Below are 22,529 nucleotides of genomic sequence, written 5' to 3'. Positions count from 1 at the left end.
ATAAGAATTTCAATTTGAGGAGATCTCAAGTTTAAGCACCTATTTTAAAATTAGATAAAAGAAATAAAATAGAGTAAAACAATTAAGTTTGTGATTTGCATAAGATGGAGGCAACATCTTGGCACTCGTAAGGAGCGAAATAGTTTCTCACAAAATTTTATTTTATTTTATTTCAATCATTTAATTTTAATTATATTTTAATTTAATTATATCATAAATAAAGCTAAGATGATAGAGTAATTAAAAGAGAGAAATACAACTTATTATTTTTTATTAATAAAATAAATAAAGTATAGTTATAATTAAATAATATAAATTAAAATTTTATGACAGAAAAAATTAAATATAAAATCTAATGATTCGTTATATTATTATTTCTCAACATTGTTATGTGATTGGTGCTTGGCTCCTTAATATTATGTGCCATATGAATAATGACTAATCAAATTTTAATAACGGAAAATATAATATAAATAAATAATTATATAACTATGTCGTTATCTCACTGGCTGTCTATAGTATTGCACCCATCATAGTCTCTCTTAATTACTCTTTTTTTTCTTTTTAAATAGTGTTTGGGATATTTGTCTTCTTTGTAGTTGAAATTTATTCATAAAATCGAAAAGGCAAGTAACTAAAATATAGTGCTTTAAAAAGTTCAGCCTTGTCCCACCTCAACTTGGTATTTGTCGTGCTTCTGCATATCATACTAACAGTGATCTGTTGCGTTCAGGGAATGATAGGACGGTCGAGATGCAATTTCAACATATTAATTGAATTTACGACCGTAGATTGAAAGGAAAATTCGAGAATTGCACGCAAGTTAATAATCTTTATAGAGCCATATGAACCTTCCCCATCTCACCATCAGGAGAAGCACCAGTGAAAAGCATGATAGGTCCTGTTTGGAAAAAATAAAGACAAAAATACATTATTAAACTCTTAATTTTATATTTTTATTTTGAGATAAATACAGAAAAAAGTACTAACTGATTTTAATATCTTACAATTTTTAATATATAATCCTTTTAAATAAAAAATATTTATTTTTAAATTATATAAAAATAAAATATATAAATTTTAAATCCATATTACCAACCACGTATTTTTTTTTTTTAGCTCTAAATCTATAAGTTCTAAAATTAAACTCTAAATGTATATTATTAAATATATATAAATATTAAAAAAATTAAAAAAAATTAATGTTGAGATTTTTTTTATCATAATTTTTAATTTTTATCTAAAGAGAATTACATACTCAAAATTTCCAAATAGTGAAAGAATATTTATTTTATTAATTTTTATAATTTTTATCTTATCATATTAATTTTTTTTATTAAATATAAAAGTAAAGGTATAAAAATATAAGAATTTAGTAAAATAAAATAAAATTATGGAGGTTGGATTAAATAAAATTGGAAAGTTTAGAAAGTTGAAAGTAAAATAAAATAAAAAGGGAGCAAAATAATTGCTGCTTTTCTGTTTGCCAGTGCTCTTATCTCTTTATATAACCCGGAATTCCCCCTTCCTTAACCTTGTAAACTTCCTATCTCACTATCTCCATCTTCGTCTCTATCTCTCTCTCTCCTTCTCATCTTCACTGCAAATGTCTCAAGTCCTCATAGAATCTCCCAAACACTGTGCCAAAAAAGGAAGAATTACCATAGACAATAAGCTCTACAAGAAGCTACTCTTCGTCTTCTCTGCATCTTTCACAACCATCCTCTCGCTGATACTCATCATTTGGCTTATCTTACGCCCCACCAAGCCAGAATTCTCCCTCAAAGAAGCTGACGTCTATCAGCTCAACATTTCAGGCCCTAACCTTCTGAATTCCTCCATCCAACTCACCTTGCTTTCCAAGAACCCTAATGATAAAGTAGGCATTTATTACGACGAGTTACAAGCCTACGCCGCCTATAAGGGCCAGCAGATAACTGTGGACACCACCCTCCCTCCGTTCTATCAAGGACATCAAGACAGCAACCTCTTGACTGCATCTTTGATCGGAAGTGGTCTGCCAGTGGCTTCGTCCTTCGGGTACGAAGTGGGACGAGACCAGACAGTTGGGAAGCTAGTTCTTAGTTTAAAGGTGAATGGAAGGATCAGGTGGAAGGTTGGGATCTGGGTTTCAGGTCGATACAGGATTAATGTTAATTGCATTGCTGTTGTGGCTTTTGGGCCTAATCTCCCTACCGGACCTCTGAGTTCAAAGCAAGCGGCTCAGTGTTCAACCACCGTTTGAATATTTCATTCATAATCTTACTAACAATACTAAGCAGCCTGCAGCCTGCACCCCGTGAGTTGTTTGTGTGCTTGCTATGTTATATCTCGGGCTTGTTTGTTGTTTATAAGTGTTCTTGCTGTTTTCTATAAATGCTGTAAAAATCTAATTAGAGCAAGATGATAAAGACACAATGTATAAATTATAGCTAGTGCTTATGAAAAAGAAAAGAAAAAAAAAAGAACTTAAATCTTTTTTGGCGAGTATAAATCTTCATCTTCTCCTTATTTGTTTTTTCATTCATAACTTTGCATGTATCATATAGTGGGTGGCTCATGGGGGCCTTTTCAGGCTATTCTTTTGTTTTTGACACATGTCGATGAAATTAATCAGTAGAATACAACGGTAAAAAATAAGAATAGAATTCTTATATAAACTCGGTCTGCTCGTAATAGAACATAGTTATATATCGATATTATATGTTAGTTTTTATTTAAGCGGGTAGCCTAAGACTTTTTTAGAAAGTAATTAGTTGGTTCTTTTTGTGAAGGATGAATTTTGGACGTCAATAACCCAGCTTTAATGAATGTATAGATAACACAACTTTGTTCAACTTCTGGGTCCCTATGTCCATTAGCTAGGTTTCAAGAATCTTCTTTTTCTTTTCTTTGTTTTGGTTCTTTTCTTTATCCTCTTCCACTCCACTAGTTTCAAGTTTGAGCGACGGAATTGGATCTGGGGAAAACTGAATATACCGCGGAACACCTTAATTCCGACGAGTAGAATTGGATCTTCAAAAGCTTCCATTGCATATCCACATCTATTATTATATATACATAGAGAAGAACAACTCAAGGTCTATCAGTCTAGTGTATATATGGTAACATTACACTAAACCTAAATAAGAATTTTCCAGTTTTTTTTTTTTCTTCTTAATTTGAAGTACCGAAATACAACAGGTGCACAGCAGCGTATGATAAAATAAATAAAGAGTATTTCTTTGCTCTACATCCCATATCCAGGGGCTACGGATGTACTTATGTTCGTACGCTCCTTCCTTAAAAATTGGTTGCCTAAAAGACCACCTGAGCTTGGCCATTAAGGACTAATTAAAAATTACTTTATTTCACCTGATTTGATTAACTTTTTTCCTTTTCAGATTTTGACCTTTTTTTACCTAGTAATTTAAAATAGTTTAGATCATATTAATCTAGTAATTTAAAATAATTTAGAGTATGTGAGACATGACACTTATAGTAAAAATTTAACTTTTAAAGAAAATATAGTAAATCAAGCTTTCTTTAAAAATAGATTCTAAAAAAAAAAAACTGAAAAAAAAAATCAAATTAAATTTTCTAAAATTAATGAGCAAAAATCAAGTTAATTTTATGTCTGTCAACTCATATATTATAATAACTTCTAAATTTATCAAAATTTATTCTTTTAATAATTTGCATGATAAAAGATCAATCTAAAATACTTTATTTTCTATGTAATGTTTGTTTTAGTAAACAATTATAAACAAGAATAATATATTAAGAATAGAATATATGCAATTTTTTTATGATATGAATTTTTTTTGAGCAATAATATATGAATTTATTAGGAGCCTCTAAATATTAAGGAGCAGCTCATGCCCCATATAACTTCTCTAATAAAAGCTAAACTTTAGCAAGGACAAGGAAGAGAACCAGAAACAAGGAGCTAATGTTTCCGGATGGTGGAAAAAGGAAAAGGAAAGGAAAAAGAAGAGAGAAGGATGTAACATACAAATAGTTCCAACCATAAATTCTCCTTGGTAAGAAAAAACTAAAGAAAGACAGGTATGATCTGGTTTCAAAACTTTCAAAAGCTTTTTAATTTTAAGGTTAACATCTCAAAAGCTATTACTTTCTCCCTCAGCTGTCGCTATAACCCTTAGAAACTTTCTATAACATGACATTTCGTTAGCCACCCACTGTAACTGATGTAGTATAGTTCAACAACCTACAGATTGCTTCACTTTCACAGGAATAAAAGAGGGGGAAAAAACAAGGTGAAGGGCAGACCAACCTCGCCTTTTGTTAACAAAGAAAAAAAAAACACTGTTCAGCGGCAGGCTGTGACATGAGCTTGCAAATAAGGAACAGAGTAATAATTTTAACATCCAATAACACCTGAGGGAACAGAAAAACAATGAGCTTTTCTGAACTCTTTCCAGAATGCATTGTTGTAAATGGTGATTCAGTTTTCCCCACATATATCACATTTGCGTTTCAGCAATCCATCAGGTTTTAGACTAGCATTTGCATCATGAGGGAGTTTGAAAAGAACACAAGTTTTAGGTTTTAACCACATGGGAGTAAACAGCATGTGAGGACCAATTCTCACCAGATTTCTACATTATTTACATGGACATGACACTAGTATGGATAGACAACTTTTTGTCGCAGATCATACTAAGCAGTAGCTAGCTATAAGAGCTGGCTATACAAAATCAACTAGTCCACGCAAAAACAATCCTAGTTTTTCACACCATAGAAATTCGCATCTCCATTGTTGCCAAATGTCGCTTCGCTGCACCATGACCGATATACATGCTAACCAAAATCTTCTTGGCATCATTCATGAGTAGAAAGTTGAGCACATAGAATCATTGTCTGATCTTTTTCTTTCCTTGGTTGTGTTTTGGAGAAAAGACAAACACTTAAAGACCAGATTCTCAAGAGAGAAGGAGAAACAGAGGTGGCAATTATCTGCTTTACCAAGGATGAAAATTCCATATCAATCTGTCGGCTTTAAGGATTATCTCAATTTGACTTCAGGAATATGTTATCTCAAATCCCTCCCCACGGTCTGAAAATTACTAAACTAAGAACATGCTATCCATGTACACAATTCAACACAAAACCTTCACTGATCTAATTTTATCCAGTGGAAGAAGAATCCATATACTGCAATGAAGGGTTTTTCTTCACTTTCAGCACCATACAGCAAAACTTAGTTCTTATTTACTATGAGGCATACACATGCACAAAAGTATCCCATAATTCAAAAAGTTGGACTTGAAAGCATATTTGCTAGCTTTCTGATAGATGATAGTGTGGGTTAAAGAAAATAATGATTCCTTTTTCTGATAACTCGTCTGATCATCAAATCATGTACAGTAAAAGAATGCTAATGTATTAAAAGAATAGACTCACATACACTAAATAACCATTATAGGTTCAAGTCCTCAAAAAAAGAGGGAAAAATATAATTGATAAATTTTAACTTCTTCAAGGAAATATGAAATTTTTCCCTGTCATACAGTAAACATCCAACCAGAAATCAAGAAAGAGGGATGTCTGAAAAATGTGCAGAAGATCATAAACGACATGCCAAATAGTGAAACTTCAGTATAGCTTTTACTGCTGAAACATACCAGACTAAGTCTCGACTTTGAGATATACTAATCTGGAAAGGCTATTAGACTATCAAAAAACATTCCCAGGGACATTCAATTCCATGTCATTTATATGGATTTAAGGCTCTTGTCTAAGAGGGTACTACAGCTTTTACAAGATTGCAATAAGAACTAGCTTGCATCAGAATTATAACCCTAACTTTACATTATACCTGCTTATCTCCAGCTCATTTTCAGGCCATACTAGCATTTAAAACCTGTTTGCCAGCACTTTGCTGGGATTAAATACAACCAAAATTTAAATTGAGACATAAGTTTTTAGCAATAAGAGTTGTGTTAATCTCCATCAAATAGATTAAAAATGTTGAACCAAATATTAAAAAAAAAGATGAAATACTAAACTGAAAGTAAGAATTAGAGATGAAGCCTCACATAGTAAAATCAGAAGAAAAGAATATGCTTACATTAGCACAAACATGAAATAGGCATCTGTTATTCCACTATTAAACTCTGTGAAATTAGTGTTAAATACATTTATAATTGATTTCTTCGCTTCTCAAAGTATAAGATCATGTCAAAAGCAAAAACAAAAAAAAGAAAAGAAAAATAGTAGAATAAACCAAAATTGTCATAATACCAAGATTAAACCAAATCAGAACTAACCCATTTCCAGAAATGCTTCCTTACAGACACAGCTTTATCTGCAGTCCTCTTGTCTTCAGAATCAGAATACTCCTCTACCTCTTCGGTAGAGAATTCATCATTGGGCAATCCATCCACAATTACGTCCATAGAGTATAAGACATAACGAGCCGGTAAACCTGGGTATGACAGGGAATTCCGCTCCTCAATCTTCTCCTTATATGAACCATCCACAATCCTCACATTTGCATCATCATTTAAAATCGATCCGAGTTCTTCTTTAATAGCTCGAAAGACAGCAGCTTCAGGGGTTTCATTGGGTTTCATTTTCTCAGACAAGGGCCTGCACCGGTTCCTCACGCTACCATCTGATAATTCTTGATGGGACTCGACTAGAACTGTATTCTTTTCACCAATGACGCGCACCGTGACAACACTGACAGTGCGGATTGGAGGGGTGGAGTCAGCAAGGGATGTTTCGCCCTCCGATAATTCAAGCCAGAGGTTTTGGACGTTCTTGGTGCCGGGTTTCACGCCCCAAGAGGCAAAAGAGTCGGAGGGTAAGCGCGGTTTGAGCCAATCTGAGAGAGATTGTGGGGTGGCGAAAGGATGATTGTTCTTGGAGATGGACATGGCGGGGACTTTGAGGAATCGGCGGCGGTTTGATGGGAGACAGATAAATGGAATTCTAGGAAACTGAGGTTTGATAGAGGAGAAGGAGGGGGAGGAGGAGGAGGAGAAGAGAAAGAAAATAGAAAGAGCAGTCAAAAAGAAATCATGAAAATTAGAAGGCTTATTATGGGTGTGTAAGTAATGGTTGTTTCTAAGTGGTGACATATTAGTTAATAATTGATACTGTTTCTATCAAATTGGAGCAGCAGCAATTGCCCTTCGAAATTCAAATCCATTGTGAGAAGAAGAAGAAGAAGAAGAAGAAGGAGTTGGTCTATGTGTGTTGGTTAGGGTTTTGAGAATTAGAGGTGGGAATTCTAAGGATGTTAAAGATCAGATATTCTTTCTGTTTCTGTATATTCCTTGTGCGAATAATTTTAGGCCTTAGTAGCAATTTGCCCTTCAAAATTTCAGCAAAGTCCCAACCAATCCACAATTAACTTTTTGCCCTTACCATCCAACATATTTCACAATTTATTTTGATTTTTCTTAAATTAAAAATTTGAGTTCATTCATGAATTTTATGTTCCTTTTTATTTGAATTTTTTTATAGTTTAATTGCTTTTTTTTTTTCATCTTTTTTATTTATTTTAATCTAAAATTTATATTTATTTATATTTTTTTTTTCAGTGACTAATTTTCTTTTATTTATTAATTATAAGAAAATGTCTAAGCATTATACATTTTTTTATTATTTTATAATTTCTACTAGTAAATGGCCTTGAAAAAAATTCTATTTGAATAATAAAGTTAAACCACATTAAATTTATTTTATATTATTAAAATTTAATTATTAACAAATAATTAAATATATTTATTAATGCATATTTTATATTGTTAATAAAATTAAAATTAAGTATTTTTTTAATTTTTTATATTTTCACATTATATATATATATAAATTAACTTTTAACTTCAAATAAAAAATTTATAAATTGGGTAAATAAGTTAGTAGTTGATCATGAATCTCCTTTTATTTATGGCATATGCAAGCATCGATGGATTAGTTTTCTTTTTGTCACTTGATGCAATATATTTTATGCTGAAAAAGTAATTACAATTTTTAAATATTTTATGATTTTTTTTTATTTTAACTACAAGACTTTATTCTAATGAATATACTGTAATATAAATCTAGATATGGAGCAGTTTGGCTTCAAAACTAGACCGGTCAAAATAGACTAGATTGAGCTCGAACCAGCTTGAAACTAAAGGGAACCTGATTCCCCTTGGCTCGTACGTAAACTGTCGGTTCTAATCCAACTCAAAAAAATATTATTTTTTAAACTTGATTGGAATCGAAATTATGAACTAAAATCAGCCGGTTGCATTAGATAGTGTCTACTTTTATACATATTAAGAAAATTCGAGTAAATTTCACTGACAGTCTCTTAAATCTGGCCTATGTATCACAATAATCTCTAACTTTTAATTTCTATCATAAAACTCCTGAGCTTTAATTGGAGTATCACTAAATCCATTTACATTAGTCTTAGAGCCTGATGGAAAAATAACGTGGTAGTTGCTGCCTCTTGGAACCAAAAAGAAAAGTTGAATTGGTGACCTCAAATCGCGACATAAAAATAATTGAACACAAACACATAATATACAACAAGAATATAAGAGGTAGAAGGGATCTAGAGATTGACCTAAGAGATTTATAGTGGCTTAGGAATAATCTTCCCTATGTCCACTTCTCAAGATCACACTCGCTATAATCAAACTTGATTACAACCTTGGGTGTCCCTTAAACCTTTGAGTTTTAATGAAAACTCAACTAAATCCTTCGGTTTTGTTCCTAGACTCACACAATAATCCTTTTACATTTTCTGTTAAATAAAAAATTTAGGAAAAACTTCATTAAACCACCTTGTCATTTAATATATTTTCACTTTAGGGCTTATGTTTTACTTTTTGCTACTTTGGTACCCTGTGAATATGACCGTTAGCAAATAACGACCAAATTGCATAATATTGTTATTAGCCTAAGTTATTTCATTAACTTGGTAATCTTTGATTTTGATATTGACAATCAAATTGAGTAGTACTAATGTTCTTTCTAAGTAGTTTTATATAGAAATTTATGTTCACATCATTTGAAAATTGAGCCTTTAGAATCCATTTATGCATAAAAATTGAGACTGCGATTTTTAAGGTGCGACCGCAAAAATGGGCAATTTCAGAATAGAGAATTTTGACTTAATTTCGCGACTACAAAAGTTGTATAAAATCACTAAAGAGTTAATATGAAATTATTAATATTTTATAATTTTATTATTAATCCTATAACGTAACAAACTAAATTTATATTTAGCTAGAAAAACTTATAAATGAGATGAAGATAAATTCCTTATTTATTGATTTCACTGAGTTATATATATATAAATATATATTATGGCTAAGGGTAAAGATGTCTGAGTAAGGGTTATTTTAGAATGTACTAGTTGTGTTCAAAACAGTGTTAATAAAAAATCAACAGGTATTTCCAGATATATTACTCAAAATAATCGACATAATACGCCTAGTCGATTGGAATTGAGAAAATTCTGTCCCTATTGTTACAAACATACAATTCACGGAGAGATAAAGAAATAGACGGATTTGGGCCAGCCTCTTTTTGGGATTCCATACTTTGGGAGTTTATGTTCATAATGACGTCATGCTTACTTTTGGTACTCCGGAGAAACAAATCTTTATCGAACCCATATTTGCCCAATGGATACAACCTGCTCACGGTAAAACTTCATATGGGTTCGATGTACTTTTATCTTCAACGAATAGTCCAAACCTTCAATGCAGTCAAGCATATGGTTGCCCTACCGGTTAAATGCTATTAATGAAAATAGTAATTCATTATTCTTAACAATAGGGCCCGGAGACTTCTTGGTTCATCAAAACATTTAATTGTATTGTAAATTCTTTTGAATCATTCTACTAAAAAGTCTTAGATAAGTATAAATATTTTTCTTTTAGTTAAAGTGAGATTGAAAAATTAATTATAATAAATATATTCAAGACAATAATGATAACAACAACGACAATAATAATAATAATAGATTTTAAAGACATTTTTAAAATTGTTACTAATAAAGTCTATTGGCAATTATTATTAAGAATTGTTTATTAAACCTTTTTAATTAATCTTCAATCTCTTTATCAAAAATTTGATTAGTCTTAAAAATAATTTATTATTTACTGAATATTTATTATTTAAAAATATTTATATAAGTTTTAGTCTTTTACTTAAAATTTTATATAATTTTTGTTAAATTTATTAATAAAATATTTTCGTAAAAAATAGAAATATACATTTTTTTGAAGTAGAATTTCAATTATATAGGAAAATTATGACATATATTATTTTTAATTGGATTTTGAAATTAAATAAAATATAATATATATACTAAAATTAGTGTCAGAAACCCTTTTCCAGATTGAGATATTGAGGAAAAATGAAAAACTCTATGATGAAAGTTACTACCTTCTAAAGTCTCGGGAGGTGAAGGATAAGCAAATCTGAGGCTAAGGTCGAGGTTAATCCAGCTGGAATTATTTTTTTCTGATATCAATTCGAACCTAATTGTTAGAAAAAATTAAGTTTGAGAGTTAAAACGATAATTTTTATAAATTCAGGGACCTAATTGCTAGTTTTTTAATAAACTTTTCTTGTATATAAAGTCGATCGGTTGTACATAGAGCGAATCGCCTCTACATAGTGCCGATTGGGATTTTTGCACTCCGACATCATTTTTGTGACGATCTCATGTCCATATACAGACGATAATCGTCCTTTTAATCGATAGTTATTTAAATTTTAAAAATAAAATCTGATATTTATCGATGTATTCCTAAAATCTATCGCTTTCTTTAGGATTTTTCTTGAAACTCTACCTCTATAAATAGAAAGAGGTGATTAGGATTTTGGGAGAGGAATCAAGAATTGAAAATTGGCCGTAAGTGAAATTAAGCCTTGTGAGATACTGAGAAAGAAAGAACAGAGAGAAAATCCAAAGAGAAAAGAAAGATATTTTCGTTCTTAGTCGTCCTTAGAAGATCCAAGCCACTTAAGAAAGAACGATTTCAAAAAACAAGTCACTAAAGAAATATCATTTTTGAATTTTTTTTTAATTGAAAGAAGATTTTTTAAAGCTAGATCTAGCACTGGATTCCTACCCAGTCTTCGATTCAACCGCATCCTCATCGCCTAAAACTGGCAGATCTAAAATTTATGGTGACAACCTAAGGATTTCTTTCATCATTCATCCACTATCATCATAATTAGTTTTTTCGTTCCCTTTTTTGTTCTCGTTTATTATTTGCTTTTAGAAACATTGTTAGGGTTTTTAATTTATGACAAATATGATTAAATTAGGTCTTTTAGGAATATGCATATTAATAAATAGGATTTTATATCTAATAATAAGAATTGAGGGTTTTGAAATATGGTATTTTGCAATTAGAATTTTAGATTTAATTAGAAACATGTTATTAATGTTTAGATATTTTTTTATTGTATTTAGGTTATTAGATATGTCCTAATTTGCCTTCTGTTACTTTACAATGTTTAGGTTTTTTTAGCAGTTTAGGGTTTTGATCGATTGATAGTCTACTGTTATTTTGCTAGTATTTTCTTGTCTTTGTTTTAATGTTTTCTTTTCTTTTCTTTTATTCTAATTGAGTTTTATTGTTCATGCATGTGAAATTCGGCTCTGGAGATGAAAAATATGTTAAAGAACGACGAAAATAGTCTGGGAAACCCTAAAGCCGATCGGTTGTTTGTGCCCGGCCCACATTCTTTTGATTTTTGGACGTTTTTTCTAATGTATTTTGACTTCTGTATAGTTTTTAGGTATTTTTCTTTTCACAATCGTAGTTGTAAGCAGGTTGTAATAATTAGGTTTTACTTTCTGCTTTATTTTATTTATTTTTATTTATTGCATGTTAATAAAATATGTAATTACATGATGATTAATTAAAATGAGCCACAGAGGCTTAGGGTTAAAAACTGATTCAATATGAATTTGGTAGTCCAATAGGCCAATCAACTTTAATTAGGCCTAAAATCCTAAAACTTAAGTAGACTTAGCGGGTTTTGACATATTTAGCTAGAATTTTGGCATCATCATAATAAGTATCCCATTAAGCTTAAAGGCTAAAATTCACAGGCATAATATGTAAATGGGCTAGACTAGGTGGACTTTACACATAACTAACTAGTAAATTAGGCTAACAATCCTAACCCGGGCTGGACTTAAATAAAATAGAATAGACTTAGATATATTATGTGTGTTATTTGGTATATGCCAGTGTATAAATTATTTGCATTTATAGAAATAATTTGTTAAATAATAAAATTAAAGACTAATATACACAAATAAAGAAGTTGGCTTCTGGATCATCTCTAGATTTTGTGGCGTAAGCTTCCTTATAGAATATGAGGAACAACACTCATTAGTAAAAATGTCGTGATTACCCGGGTGGCAACTTCCATCTCTGCACTAGTCTCAGTGACTAGTTAACATGTTCCCGATTAGATTGAAAATCTTTACAGTGTCGTAGTTGTTAAAGATATTTGGGTGTGCATCCGAAACCGCTACCCACAATTAGCTAATAAAAGAGTGCATTAATGAGTTCAATAATTAATATTCACGTGCATTGAACGTGCATGAATAATTATTCATTTTTTTATTTAACTTAATAATGATAAATAACAAAATAAAACATTTGGAGAAAAAAATATAACTAAGATTTATTTATTTAATAGTATCATGAGCAATATGAATTATCCAAAATAATGAATTATTAACTCATAATTAAGCTTTAACATTAATTTCGAACTAATTGACATAATTTGAATAATTTCTTCACATTTTAAAAATTCTTGAAAGATAAATTGACAAGGTTTCATTTAATTATACTTATCATAAACAGTGATAATAATTTAAATATATTTTAGATATCTAAATCTAAATATAATATTAGAATTAAGAAATTTAATTTTATAATTTCTTAAAGTAAGAAAATAAAAAAAAGTTCATACTGAAAAGTGTTTGCCATAATTTATCTTATTAAAATAAAGTATTATTATTATTATATTATTAAAATACTTTTACAACATATGTGAGTCTTGTATATATATATTTTAGATATCCAAATCTAAATATTATATTATTAAATCTATTTAATGATAGCCATACAAATAATCAGTTTAAATTTTATAAGTTATAAAAATTATTATAAAAATATGTATACTTTTATCTTTTAAGTGATAATCAATTAAATAGTTAATATTAATTTACTAAATAAAAAAATTACATGTATATAAATAATTTCTTTATGACTAATAATTTCTCTATGGCTAATAATTTTTTTTTTTAAATTTCTTTATTCCTTATTGTCAATGAAAAAATTAAAAATAATTGGATAAAAAATGAAAGAAACCATTACGGTTTGGATACATTTTATTAATGTATCAATTTACTGAGCTGTTATACATATAACTTTTAGGCTTTAGTATAATTAGTACTTATTTTGGCAAATATTGAGTCAATTTTGCAGAAAATTTATCATTATTATCCTCCAATAATATATTACAAACAATTATTAAATAAATTCTTACAGTATATTGCCTATGACATTAATTAAGGTTATAAGAATGTACTTAAACTTCAGTTGTGTTGAGATTGAGATGTACTTAATTTTGGATCTTTTCACTTACAATTGAGAAGTTGAAGATTTTTTTTTTTTTTGAATCTATTTGAATAAATCTTATGGCTTGAGTAACTATCAATTTATAAAAATTTATTTATAAAAATGAGAAAGAAGTTGAATTTAATTATAATAAAGAAATAATTTGATATTTCATTTTTTAGGATAATTCAAATAACTACTAAAACTTATTATTAAGATTTGAATCTATTAACTAATTAATTGCACGCATATATATAACTGACATAAAAAATTTGAAATAAATCACCAACTTCCTAATTAACATCCTTTATGAAAAAATGAAATCTCTTTAGATATTTAATGAAGATATAAAATATAAAATATAAAAAGTAACCTAGAATAAAATTGAAAAAATCTAAAATAAATTAATACTTTAGTAATTTCATTATCTAAAATTAATGTTATTGATAATTGATATATTTTATTATAACATGGACAATATACGAATTTTATAACAATAATAATAACTAGTTTTATAAGAACATATATCAACTAAAAAACATGAGAAAAATAAAAAAAGAAACATTTGAAAGAAAAAGTGAAAAGTCAAAGTTTAACGTATATTAATACTAAATTAGAATTTTAATAAAAAAAATGTTTGATAAAAGCAAAATTCAAATAGAATTAGTCTTATTATATTATTCTTATTAGGAATATTAATTTCAATACTATCACATTATTTCATTGAATTATTATATTTTTATAATATATGTAAATCTTCAATTTTTTTAATAAATATTAAATTTATTTAAATTTTATAAATTATAAGATAGTTTATTTATAGATGAATTTATTATGATAAAATCCTTTTATCATATTATCTTAAAACTAAAAAATTTATAATGCTAAATTTAAAAATATATATTATTTTTTTTAAATGATAACTTACCAAATAATTAATATTTTCACACGTGAGAAAGAAAACTAATTTTAATGAAAAGACCATAGTATATCAAGCCAAATCTGAAAAAGATGATATCTTATTGAAAAGTAAGAAAACCGAACTGTGTATTTCAGGTTACATCAAGGAGGTTGTAATCATTTACCCTAGACATAGTAGATATTATAAAAAGATAAAAAGATACAATAACATGAATATATACATATAATCCACTAACTTCTAATCCTCCAAAAATTTCAGTTTAATAAAAGATTCCCGCGCATCACTAACAAAAACAATAAAGAACATTAACTTTCCAACATATTTTGGCTTGATTAAATATGAAATATTAAAACATCATATTCTTGTATTGAACACCAAACTTGGAAGGCTCAAGTTCCTGACTCTAATTAATTACACTCAATATATGAAACATTATAGTGTAAACGCATCAATCAAAATTTTAATTTACAACAGCTTGAAAATCAAAGTTGAATAGGATCACATAGCCTGGAATTGAATCTATTAGTGAAATCCTAAACCCTGAATAAATAATGTTAGCATGAAAATAACAGGCCCTCCCCTGTCTAACAATTATCACAAAGACTCCGGACTTGTAGAGGGTCTTATTTTTGAGGGCATTTGCATCCTTTCTCCGAATCTGATACCGAATCGATTCTTGGGTGTGATGGACATTTTATTCATTGCATAGTCAAATTCATCAAGATCAAGATGTTGGCCGTCTAAACTCGTCGCCATCCCTTCTTCCATATAACTCCCTCCATTTATGTCAGTAAAATCCTCAGCAATATCTTCATCACTGCTATCTTCCTCATCACTGCCATATGTGGTTCTGACATCCTTCCAGTATACAAAGTTTGGCCGGATGAAACTCCTAATGGAATTTTTTTGCACAAGGGGAAAATAGAAGCATTAGCAAGTAACATGAATAGAAGCATTAGCAAGTAACATGAAGAAAGCATCTTCTTGCACTCTATCAATTTGGACTTGTGAGATTCACAGTATAGAATTAATGCTTAAATTGCATGGCCTGAATGTTTGTTTAAAAGCTTTGACAGTATGGTTCAGTATAGCGCAACTAATGGTACCAAATGACGCAGCCACTAACATTTTCCCATTAGCTTTTCCTTGGAGAAGTTGAACTTACTCTTTATGCAATTGTATAATTCAGAAACTAATGCAAGTTACCTTTGCAACATGAAATATTTGAGACCACAGAAAACCAAACATTGCAATTATTTTCATTTTCTCCAAAAGCAAAACAAGGTTGAACCTGACATATTAGCCTTATATTGATGAGCAAAAAAGGGATCCCCGCAGTACGTCCCCTATTCTTTTTTTCCTTTTCTTTTTGCCCCCCTCTCTTTCTAGCTATGCAAGGACACAAAAAAATTTTAAATAAAAAGGAAAATGCCAAAGCTATAAATGCATACCTGTCACATGTTCTCAGCAAACATGGGTCAAATGGAAAGAACATGTCCAGTCTTTCCAGTCCACCAAAATCCTTGGAAAATTCTGATTCCAAAACATCTTCAAAGCTGGATGTTTGGGATGTAGTAAACAGATGAGCAGCTTTTGCCTGTTTTAGAAACTCTTCTACTATAGATGGCAGGCACACCTGCTCAAAAAGGAAAACCAAAAGAACAATAATTGGCAATGTTCCCGCTTGTAGAAAAAGAGAAAACCTAAAGAGAATAATTACCAACACTCTCTTAAGTCAACTGTCAAGATCAATGGAGAAAAACTATATATACCAGGTATGCCAAAGTAAAATTACAACCAATTCGTTTACACCTTTCATACTTCCTCCCATCCTCAGCCCCTTTAAAATCCCCTTAGCCTTTTTTTTTGCAATTCATAAATTTTTAGACAAACATCCCAAAAATCTCACCTTCAGAGGACCCAATTTATGCTTCATGATTTGCTCCAAGGGCATATGGAGAAGTTGGGATTTGAGCCATGGAATATCCATCATTGAGCTCATACGAAAACATAGCACATACAATATGGCCTGTGGAGCAGAATTAAACATTAAAAAATCAGTTCTGCAACTGCATGAGAGTTTCATAGCACATTAAGGATCAAAAACAATTATAACAACTGTATGAGAAATTAGAAGCTGTGAAGTGAACTAGCACACAAGTTGTTTGACTATTTTAACAATTTGATTTTGATTCTCAAAAATAACAATGATATGTATGAACCAGCTCAAGATCAGCCATGCAGAAGAACATCTTGGAGAGAAGTATAAGACAATCCATAAGCAAACAGTAGCATACATTTAAAAACACCAATTATTAATGAGACAAGCCTTCTGCCAAGACAAGATATATGAGAAGCTATGTTGCTTGGATTCTTCATTTTTTAAGAGGTACCAATGTTGATACAATACAAAATTACACAGGTGCTGATATGGGATCCCTTCAAATGGAAATTGATATGGCTTCTGCTTATTTGAAGAAGACAGAGTGAACAGCTACGACAAGGGGGAGGAGGGGGAACAGGAAAAAGCAGCAGCAAGCAAAAAAGCGAGGAAGAAATAATATAACAGAGAAAAAAGAAAAGAAAAAAAAAGGGGAAGAGGAAATAAGGGCCGGCAGCTGAGTTAGGAAATATATAAAACCCTAACATTTGAAAAAATATGGCACAGTAATTTTGTACTTTCCTTAGGCCTGAGCTAGACAAACTACATAAAGTGCTTCGGGCTACAGTATCCGAGTCCAAGCAGCATAGATCAGAAATTAAACAAGTTACTATCAAATCACATCATGTGATGTCACACTGTATTTGTAATGTAGATAGCACTAATTCCTTAATAAATTGTCAGAGGCAGATGATCCCAAGGCCTAGTTAGGAAACAATTAAAAAGCCTCAAAGATGCATAAATTATTCCATCTTTTCCTCTGATTGATCAAAACAAAGTAAAATGGCCTTAAGAGGGAAAAGAGAATTCAGGAATACTAATTTATAATGCTCTGGAGAAACAGGGCACTTCCTGTTGAGTTAAAATGATGTGAAAGGTAAAGCAAAGGTAGCAGATACATGATTAGGTAGTAATAACAGGTATCAGTAGTACCACTACTACCAAAGTATTGCTTTGGGTTGTATCCTCCTTATATCCAGAAGTATAAAGAGATTGTAAATTTCCTAAATAGTGTAGAAAGGGACATCTATTACAATGAGGTCCAAGGTTAATTTTCAGAACAAAGCATCCATGCTATTAATGTTACAAACATAACCAACTCATCGAAGTCAGACAAGTGCATACTATCAAAGAACTCAATAAAGCCAGACATGTCCATGTTATCAAATCCCATATACCTGACATCCAGAATAGAAAACTCGATGTGCTTTTGGGTTCATGTCACCATCTTGGTTTCTACAATACTCCGAACACCAATCCACCAGCCTGAAACATCATACAACAATTTACACATTAAAAATGATCCTGGTTGATTTCTCTTTTTTACCACATCAACTTGTTGCAATATATTCAAGGAAAACAGCAGAATAATAATAAAAATTCTTTGGAACCTTTTCAATGTGCTAGCAACAAAAGCAATAGGCAGAAACTTTGCGCGAGCCAGATAACTAGCAAGATAAGCCACGGCACTCATCCTGCATTAAGGAGATAAAAGGACACAAATGCTTTACCACCAGTAGAGAATGAAAAAGGTTTTTCTTTTTTGCCAATGCATTTCTAGCCTATTCTAGAAGCCTGAAACACCACTCATGCAGTAAAAATTGCAAATCTCAATGTAAAAAACTATATTACCTTGTGAGTGGATTCTCACCATAAGTAAACCTATCTCTGAGTCTTTCAGCAAATTCCACACCACAATTTTCAGGATCGAGTGCACAGGCATAGAACATCACAAACTGTAAACAAAATGTAGAGACCATTTTTACAATGAGAAACTGCATACATCTAAGCTTCCTCATTTCCTGCAATGTGCCAATGACCTAGGAGACTAGAGTTTCATCCTTGGATTTAGCATTTTACTCTGATAATTTTGAAAAACACAGATAGTTATAAAATTAATAGTCTTATTAAGCAGACATATACTATACATATTTTCATTTAATTAAGACCCTCCTATTCATTTAGATATAGGAGACAGAATGAGTTACCTGAGCAAACTTTGACTTATATGTGTTTAAGATAGTTAGCATGAACGAATCCAAAAGGGTTTCAAACACCTACAAAGAAAAATAACATTAACTATAATAAAAAAGAAAAGAAGAAAACCAATGGAACAAAACACGAAAACCTGATTTTCGACGCACCTCATTCAAACGTTTATTGTTTGCACACAACTCGAGATGCTCAAATATTCGGACCATCAGACTATCTAACAGATCAGCAGCGACGTTTTCACCTAAGCTCTTATGGCTTAAAGTTCTCGGAAGCTGTAGAAGGAACTCAGCTTTAGTATTTGTTTACAGACAAGTTCATACAACATGATGGAAACAAGTCAAGTAAAAAATCTGACTACGCACATCACACAAACATAAAAAATTTAATGTTAGCAATCTACAGGGCACCATAAGCTTGTCAGATGGTAGACTAGTAATTTCAAAAAAGTACAGTATTTTTGAATTCAATTTTACATAATAGAATTATTATGTTAGATATTCAGATTTCAGCATCCAATTTCCAGCAATAAAGTGGACAAGAATTCTCAATGTTGGTGTTGAATGGTCATATAGCCTACCTACGTCAATCATCTCGTCTTACTATAGACCTCAGATTTAAGCAGCCTATTATGAAATTTGAGGATCATACCTCGCCATAATCATTATATTCATCATCATCTGAAACCTCATCAGCATCTTCTAGCTCAATAGCAAAGATGCCTTTACAGGAGTCATCTCGTAGAATGTCATCCCAACCAATTGCCACCTGCATACAGAGCTCGCATATGTCATTCAGTCAATAACTGAAAAGCATTTGCTCAAGAACTGATTTCATTATCGACTTACATCCAAATCTATCAGCTTATCAACCACCGCCATCAGCATCCTGCTTCCAACAAATTCTCTTATTGCACCACTCTCCAATCTTAACATATTCTCCACATAGATTTCAGTCTGTAAAAGTAAGCAAATAAGTTTTCAGAGTGGATAATCATAAGTGAGACATTTCTGAGGCTGCAAATTAAAAAAGCATCAGAACGAAACCAATTTTGGATAAATTGTTTATAGAAATCGCAACATCACCAGCATATTGAATTAGATTATAGAAAGAAAGAGAGCTGAACTATAACTTGCAATGTTAATAAGTGTTCACATTTTTCCTTGAGCTAAAAATAACATGAGATTTCTAAAACAGCATCATACAAAAACCAGGCACAATCCACAACTATATAGCATCTCCAACTCATGTATGGGCTTTCAATAATAAAATAGTGTGCACACTTCATTCAGAAATCTAATGCAGCAGATATAAATAGAAATTACTCATAAAGTGTCACTCAATGGAGATTGACTTGCAGTCTGATGATGGCCTGCAATATAAGATTGTCTAACTTTCAACTAATTTTTTTTTTAATGCTTGTATATGGATAAACATATATTCCAGAAATATTACAGCTTCAATATTGTGAAGAACGTAACAACATTGGAAACCAGCAATTTTTCATGTAAATACTCTACTTCCTAGAAAAGCAAAGAGACATTTGACTGTAAATAATAAATGCTTGGAAGTTTTCAAAATCACCAAAATGCACTATTTTTATATATCCAATTTATAGATAACTCTTTACAAGCCATGTCAATGTGCAAATTAAACTTACTCGATATTTCACACGGTCCTTCTCATGATATTGATCTTTCTTAAAGGTTGTTGGTATCCTTTGAATCTCACTTACAACTTCTGTAGATAATCTAGAGGCTGCCATAGGTATCAAATGAGCAATATCTTCAAGAGCTGTATGCAATCGCGATAGAACTTGTTCCTTTTTTGCCTGACCGCGTGGCAGCTTTAGTATATCAATTAAATACATTGGTGGCACGAAATTGGTTACAAGCATTTTCAAACATGGATCAATATATTTTCCATTTGAAGCTGCCTGTTAAACAATAAATAGAACGAGTAAAGAACAATTCAAGTTTAGAAAATACAGCTTGAGGAAAATCATTAAGGTACTTACCAAGGCAATAATGAGTTCAAGCAAAGCTTCCATCACATCAGGTCCATAATTCCAAATGCTCATCCCAAATATCTAATAGATAATCCATCCTAAACAGATAAGCATGGAGACAAAAAAAAGTAACAAAGTAAATTCAAAAAAGACCAGCTTACAGATTGAAGAAGACGATCATGGTGGCACTCGTCTATATAAGAAACTGCCCCAGAGAGTGCCTTTAGACTAGTCTGCCAAGAAAATCGTAAAATGTGAAAAAGAAAATATTACAAAAGAAAAATATTGAGAGTAGAGCTACAGAGTTAAGAGTGAGACGACATACCAAAAGAAGCGCCACATCATCAGGGGTAAGCCGTTGGGAATGATGCATGACACCAACAAGCTGGTCATAACTGTTGGTATCTCCCTAATCATCAGGAAAAATGCAGGACTATAAATACTAGTTTTTAAGGTCACACTTCAAGCGAGTGGATGAATTGATTAAGAACAATAATTATCCTAACATTGAAAAGATATAACAGCAAAACAAATACCCATTAAAGAAAAAAAAAAAAAGGTGAAGATTGCTTACGTATTGAACTGAATGAAGGGCATCCCTGACATGATAAACTAAGTCAGAATCAGTATAATTAACACCATCATCCTCCATGTCTTCTATCTCTTTTTTGTACTGACTGTCCAATTCTACTCCCATAATCTCGACCTTTTTTCTTTTCTGTTGGCAGATAATGATAGTGGTCGACAGCCTAAATAGCAGACGTTAAGGTGTGTGTTTGTGCTTCGGCGGCTGCTCTTCTTCTCCTTCTTCCTCTCCTCTCTTGTGCTTAGCTTTCGCTATAAAAGTAAAGAGAGATAGGAATTGAATAGCAAAAAGGATGTATGTTTGAGCTTCGGCAGCTGCCTCCTCTTCCTCTCCTCCTTGTGTTTATTTGTCGGCTGTGAGAGGAAAGAGAGATAGGGTTTTTCCGCAAACCGACCTTTTTTTATTTCTCCTTCTTGCACTGTTTCTTTTATGTCTATATTCCTCCTCTTTTCTTTTTCTCTTTCTCCTTTCGGCCCCTCTTTTATTTCGTTAAACAAATAAGATCCAATTTAGCTCCCCAACATATCGCCTAAGCCCAAATTCACCCTTTTCATATTTTTGGTCATTTTATCATTAAATTATGTAAAGTAATTTTAGACTAAATTCTAATATCATGAACTGAATTAGAACTAGATGAATATAAAATTATTGTAACTAAAATTACGTAGTTTTATATCAAAAGATTCAGTAAACTATTAAAAGAATTTAATAACTATAAAATTGAATTTGAACTTTAAAATAAATTATAAAGGCCAATCGATCTTTATTTTGTCTTATTCCCCAAATTGAGAGTTGCTAATTAGTTGTTTAAGTGTTTATATAATAGTGCTTTAAGGAGTTCAGGATTAGACAACAGTGTTTTAAGCTTTTCAAGAATAGTTTAAGAAAATTTGTAAAGTGCGAGGGCGCTTTGAAAGCACGAGACCGCTTTTCATTTAATCAAGTTGACCATCTACGAGTAAAGACTCCCTGAAAGATCTCCAACCACATCAAGACACCTGTCAGTCAAAGAGTCCTCTCTTTAAGAAGCATAAAAGCGCCTTCATTTCAAGAGAAATGCAGAATCTGGCAGAGAGTTTCACGACCTCTAATGCGAGGGCGTTTTTGAGTGCAAACAAGATATTTGTGAGGGCACTTTTAGAATGGGAGACAGTATTTGCATTTAAAGCAAAGTCAATGACCATTACACAGACAACCGTTAAAGTTGTGCCACGTGTCTGGAGCCGTTGGAGTGCCAACGACTATAT

The 22,529-nt window shown here is 31.1% G+C and overlaps 3 protein-coding genes across 3 annotated transcripts; 1 reads left to right on the top strand and 2 right to left on the bottom strand.

The window, feature by feature from the left end:
• Positions 1-1,524: 1,524 nt before the first annotated feature.
• Positions 1,525-2,494, top strand: LOC8269540 (NDR1/HIN1-like protein 26). The gene has a single exon (XM_002524384.4). The coding sequence runs from the start codon at positions 1,607-1,609 to the stop codon at positions 2,243-2,245; it is 639 nt and encodes a 212-aa protein (XP_002524430.1). The 5' UTR covers positions 1,525-1,606; the 3' UTR covers positions 2,246-2,494.
• Positions 2,495-6,074: 3,580 nt separating this feature from the next.
• On the bottom strand, positions 6,075-7,461 carry LOC8269541. Its single transcript, XM_025158309.2, has one exon. The coding sequence runs from the start codon at positions 7,086-7,088 to the stop codon at positions 6,252-6,254; it is 837 nt and encodes a 278-aa protein (XP_025014077.2). The 5' UTR covers positions 7,089-7,461; the 3' UTR covers positions 6,075-6,251.
• A 7,413-nt stretch (positions 7,462-14,874) lies between these two features.
• Positions 14,875-21,687, bottom strand: LOC8269542 (RNA polymerase I-specific transcription initiation factor RRN3). Its single transcript, XM_002524386.4, has 15 exons — positions 21,271-21,687; positions 21,022-21,105; positions 20,858-20,929; positions 20,706-20,777; positions 20,349-20,624; positions 19,537-19,644; positions 19,340-19,456; positions 18,841-18,963; positions 18,685-18,753; positions 18,329-18,432; positions 18,088-18,171; positions 17,875-17,962; positions 16,445-16,564; positions 15,987-16,171; positions 14,875-15,427 (listed from the first exon to the last, which is right to left on the bottom strand). Exons 1-15 carry the CDS (start codon positions 21,391-21,393, stop codon positions 15,130-15,132), a joined length of 1,923 nt encoding a protein of 640 aa, XP_002524432.2. The 5' UTR covers positions 21,394-21,687; the 3' UTR covers positions 14,875-15,129.
• Between the last annotated feature and the right edge of the window lie 842 nt (positions 21,688-22,529).

This window comes from Ricinus communis, chromosome 1, assembly GCF_019578655.1.
Source record: "Ricinus communis isolate WT05 ecotype wild-type chromosome 1, ASM1957865v1, whole genome shotgun sequence".
In the NCBI taxonomy this organism is placed as follows: domain Eukaryota; kingdom Viridiplantae; phylum Streptophyta; class Magnoliopsida; order Malpighiales; family Euphorbiaceae; genus Ricinus; species Ricinus communis.
The sequence above is the reverse complement of the archived record's forward strand: the minus strand, read 5'-3'. Positions and strand labels throughout refer to the sequence as shown.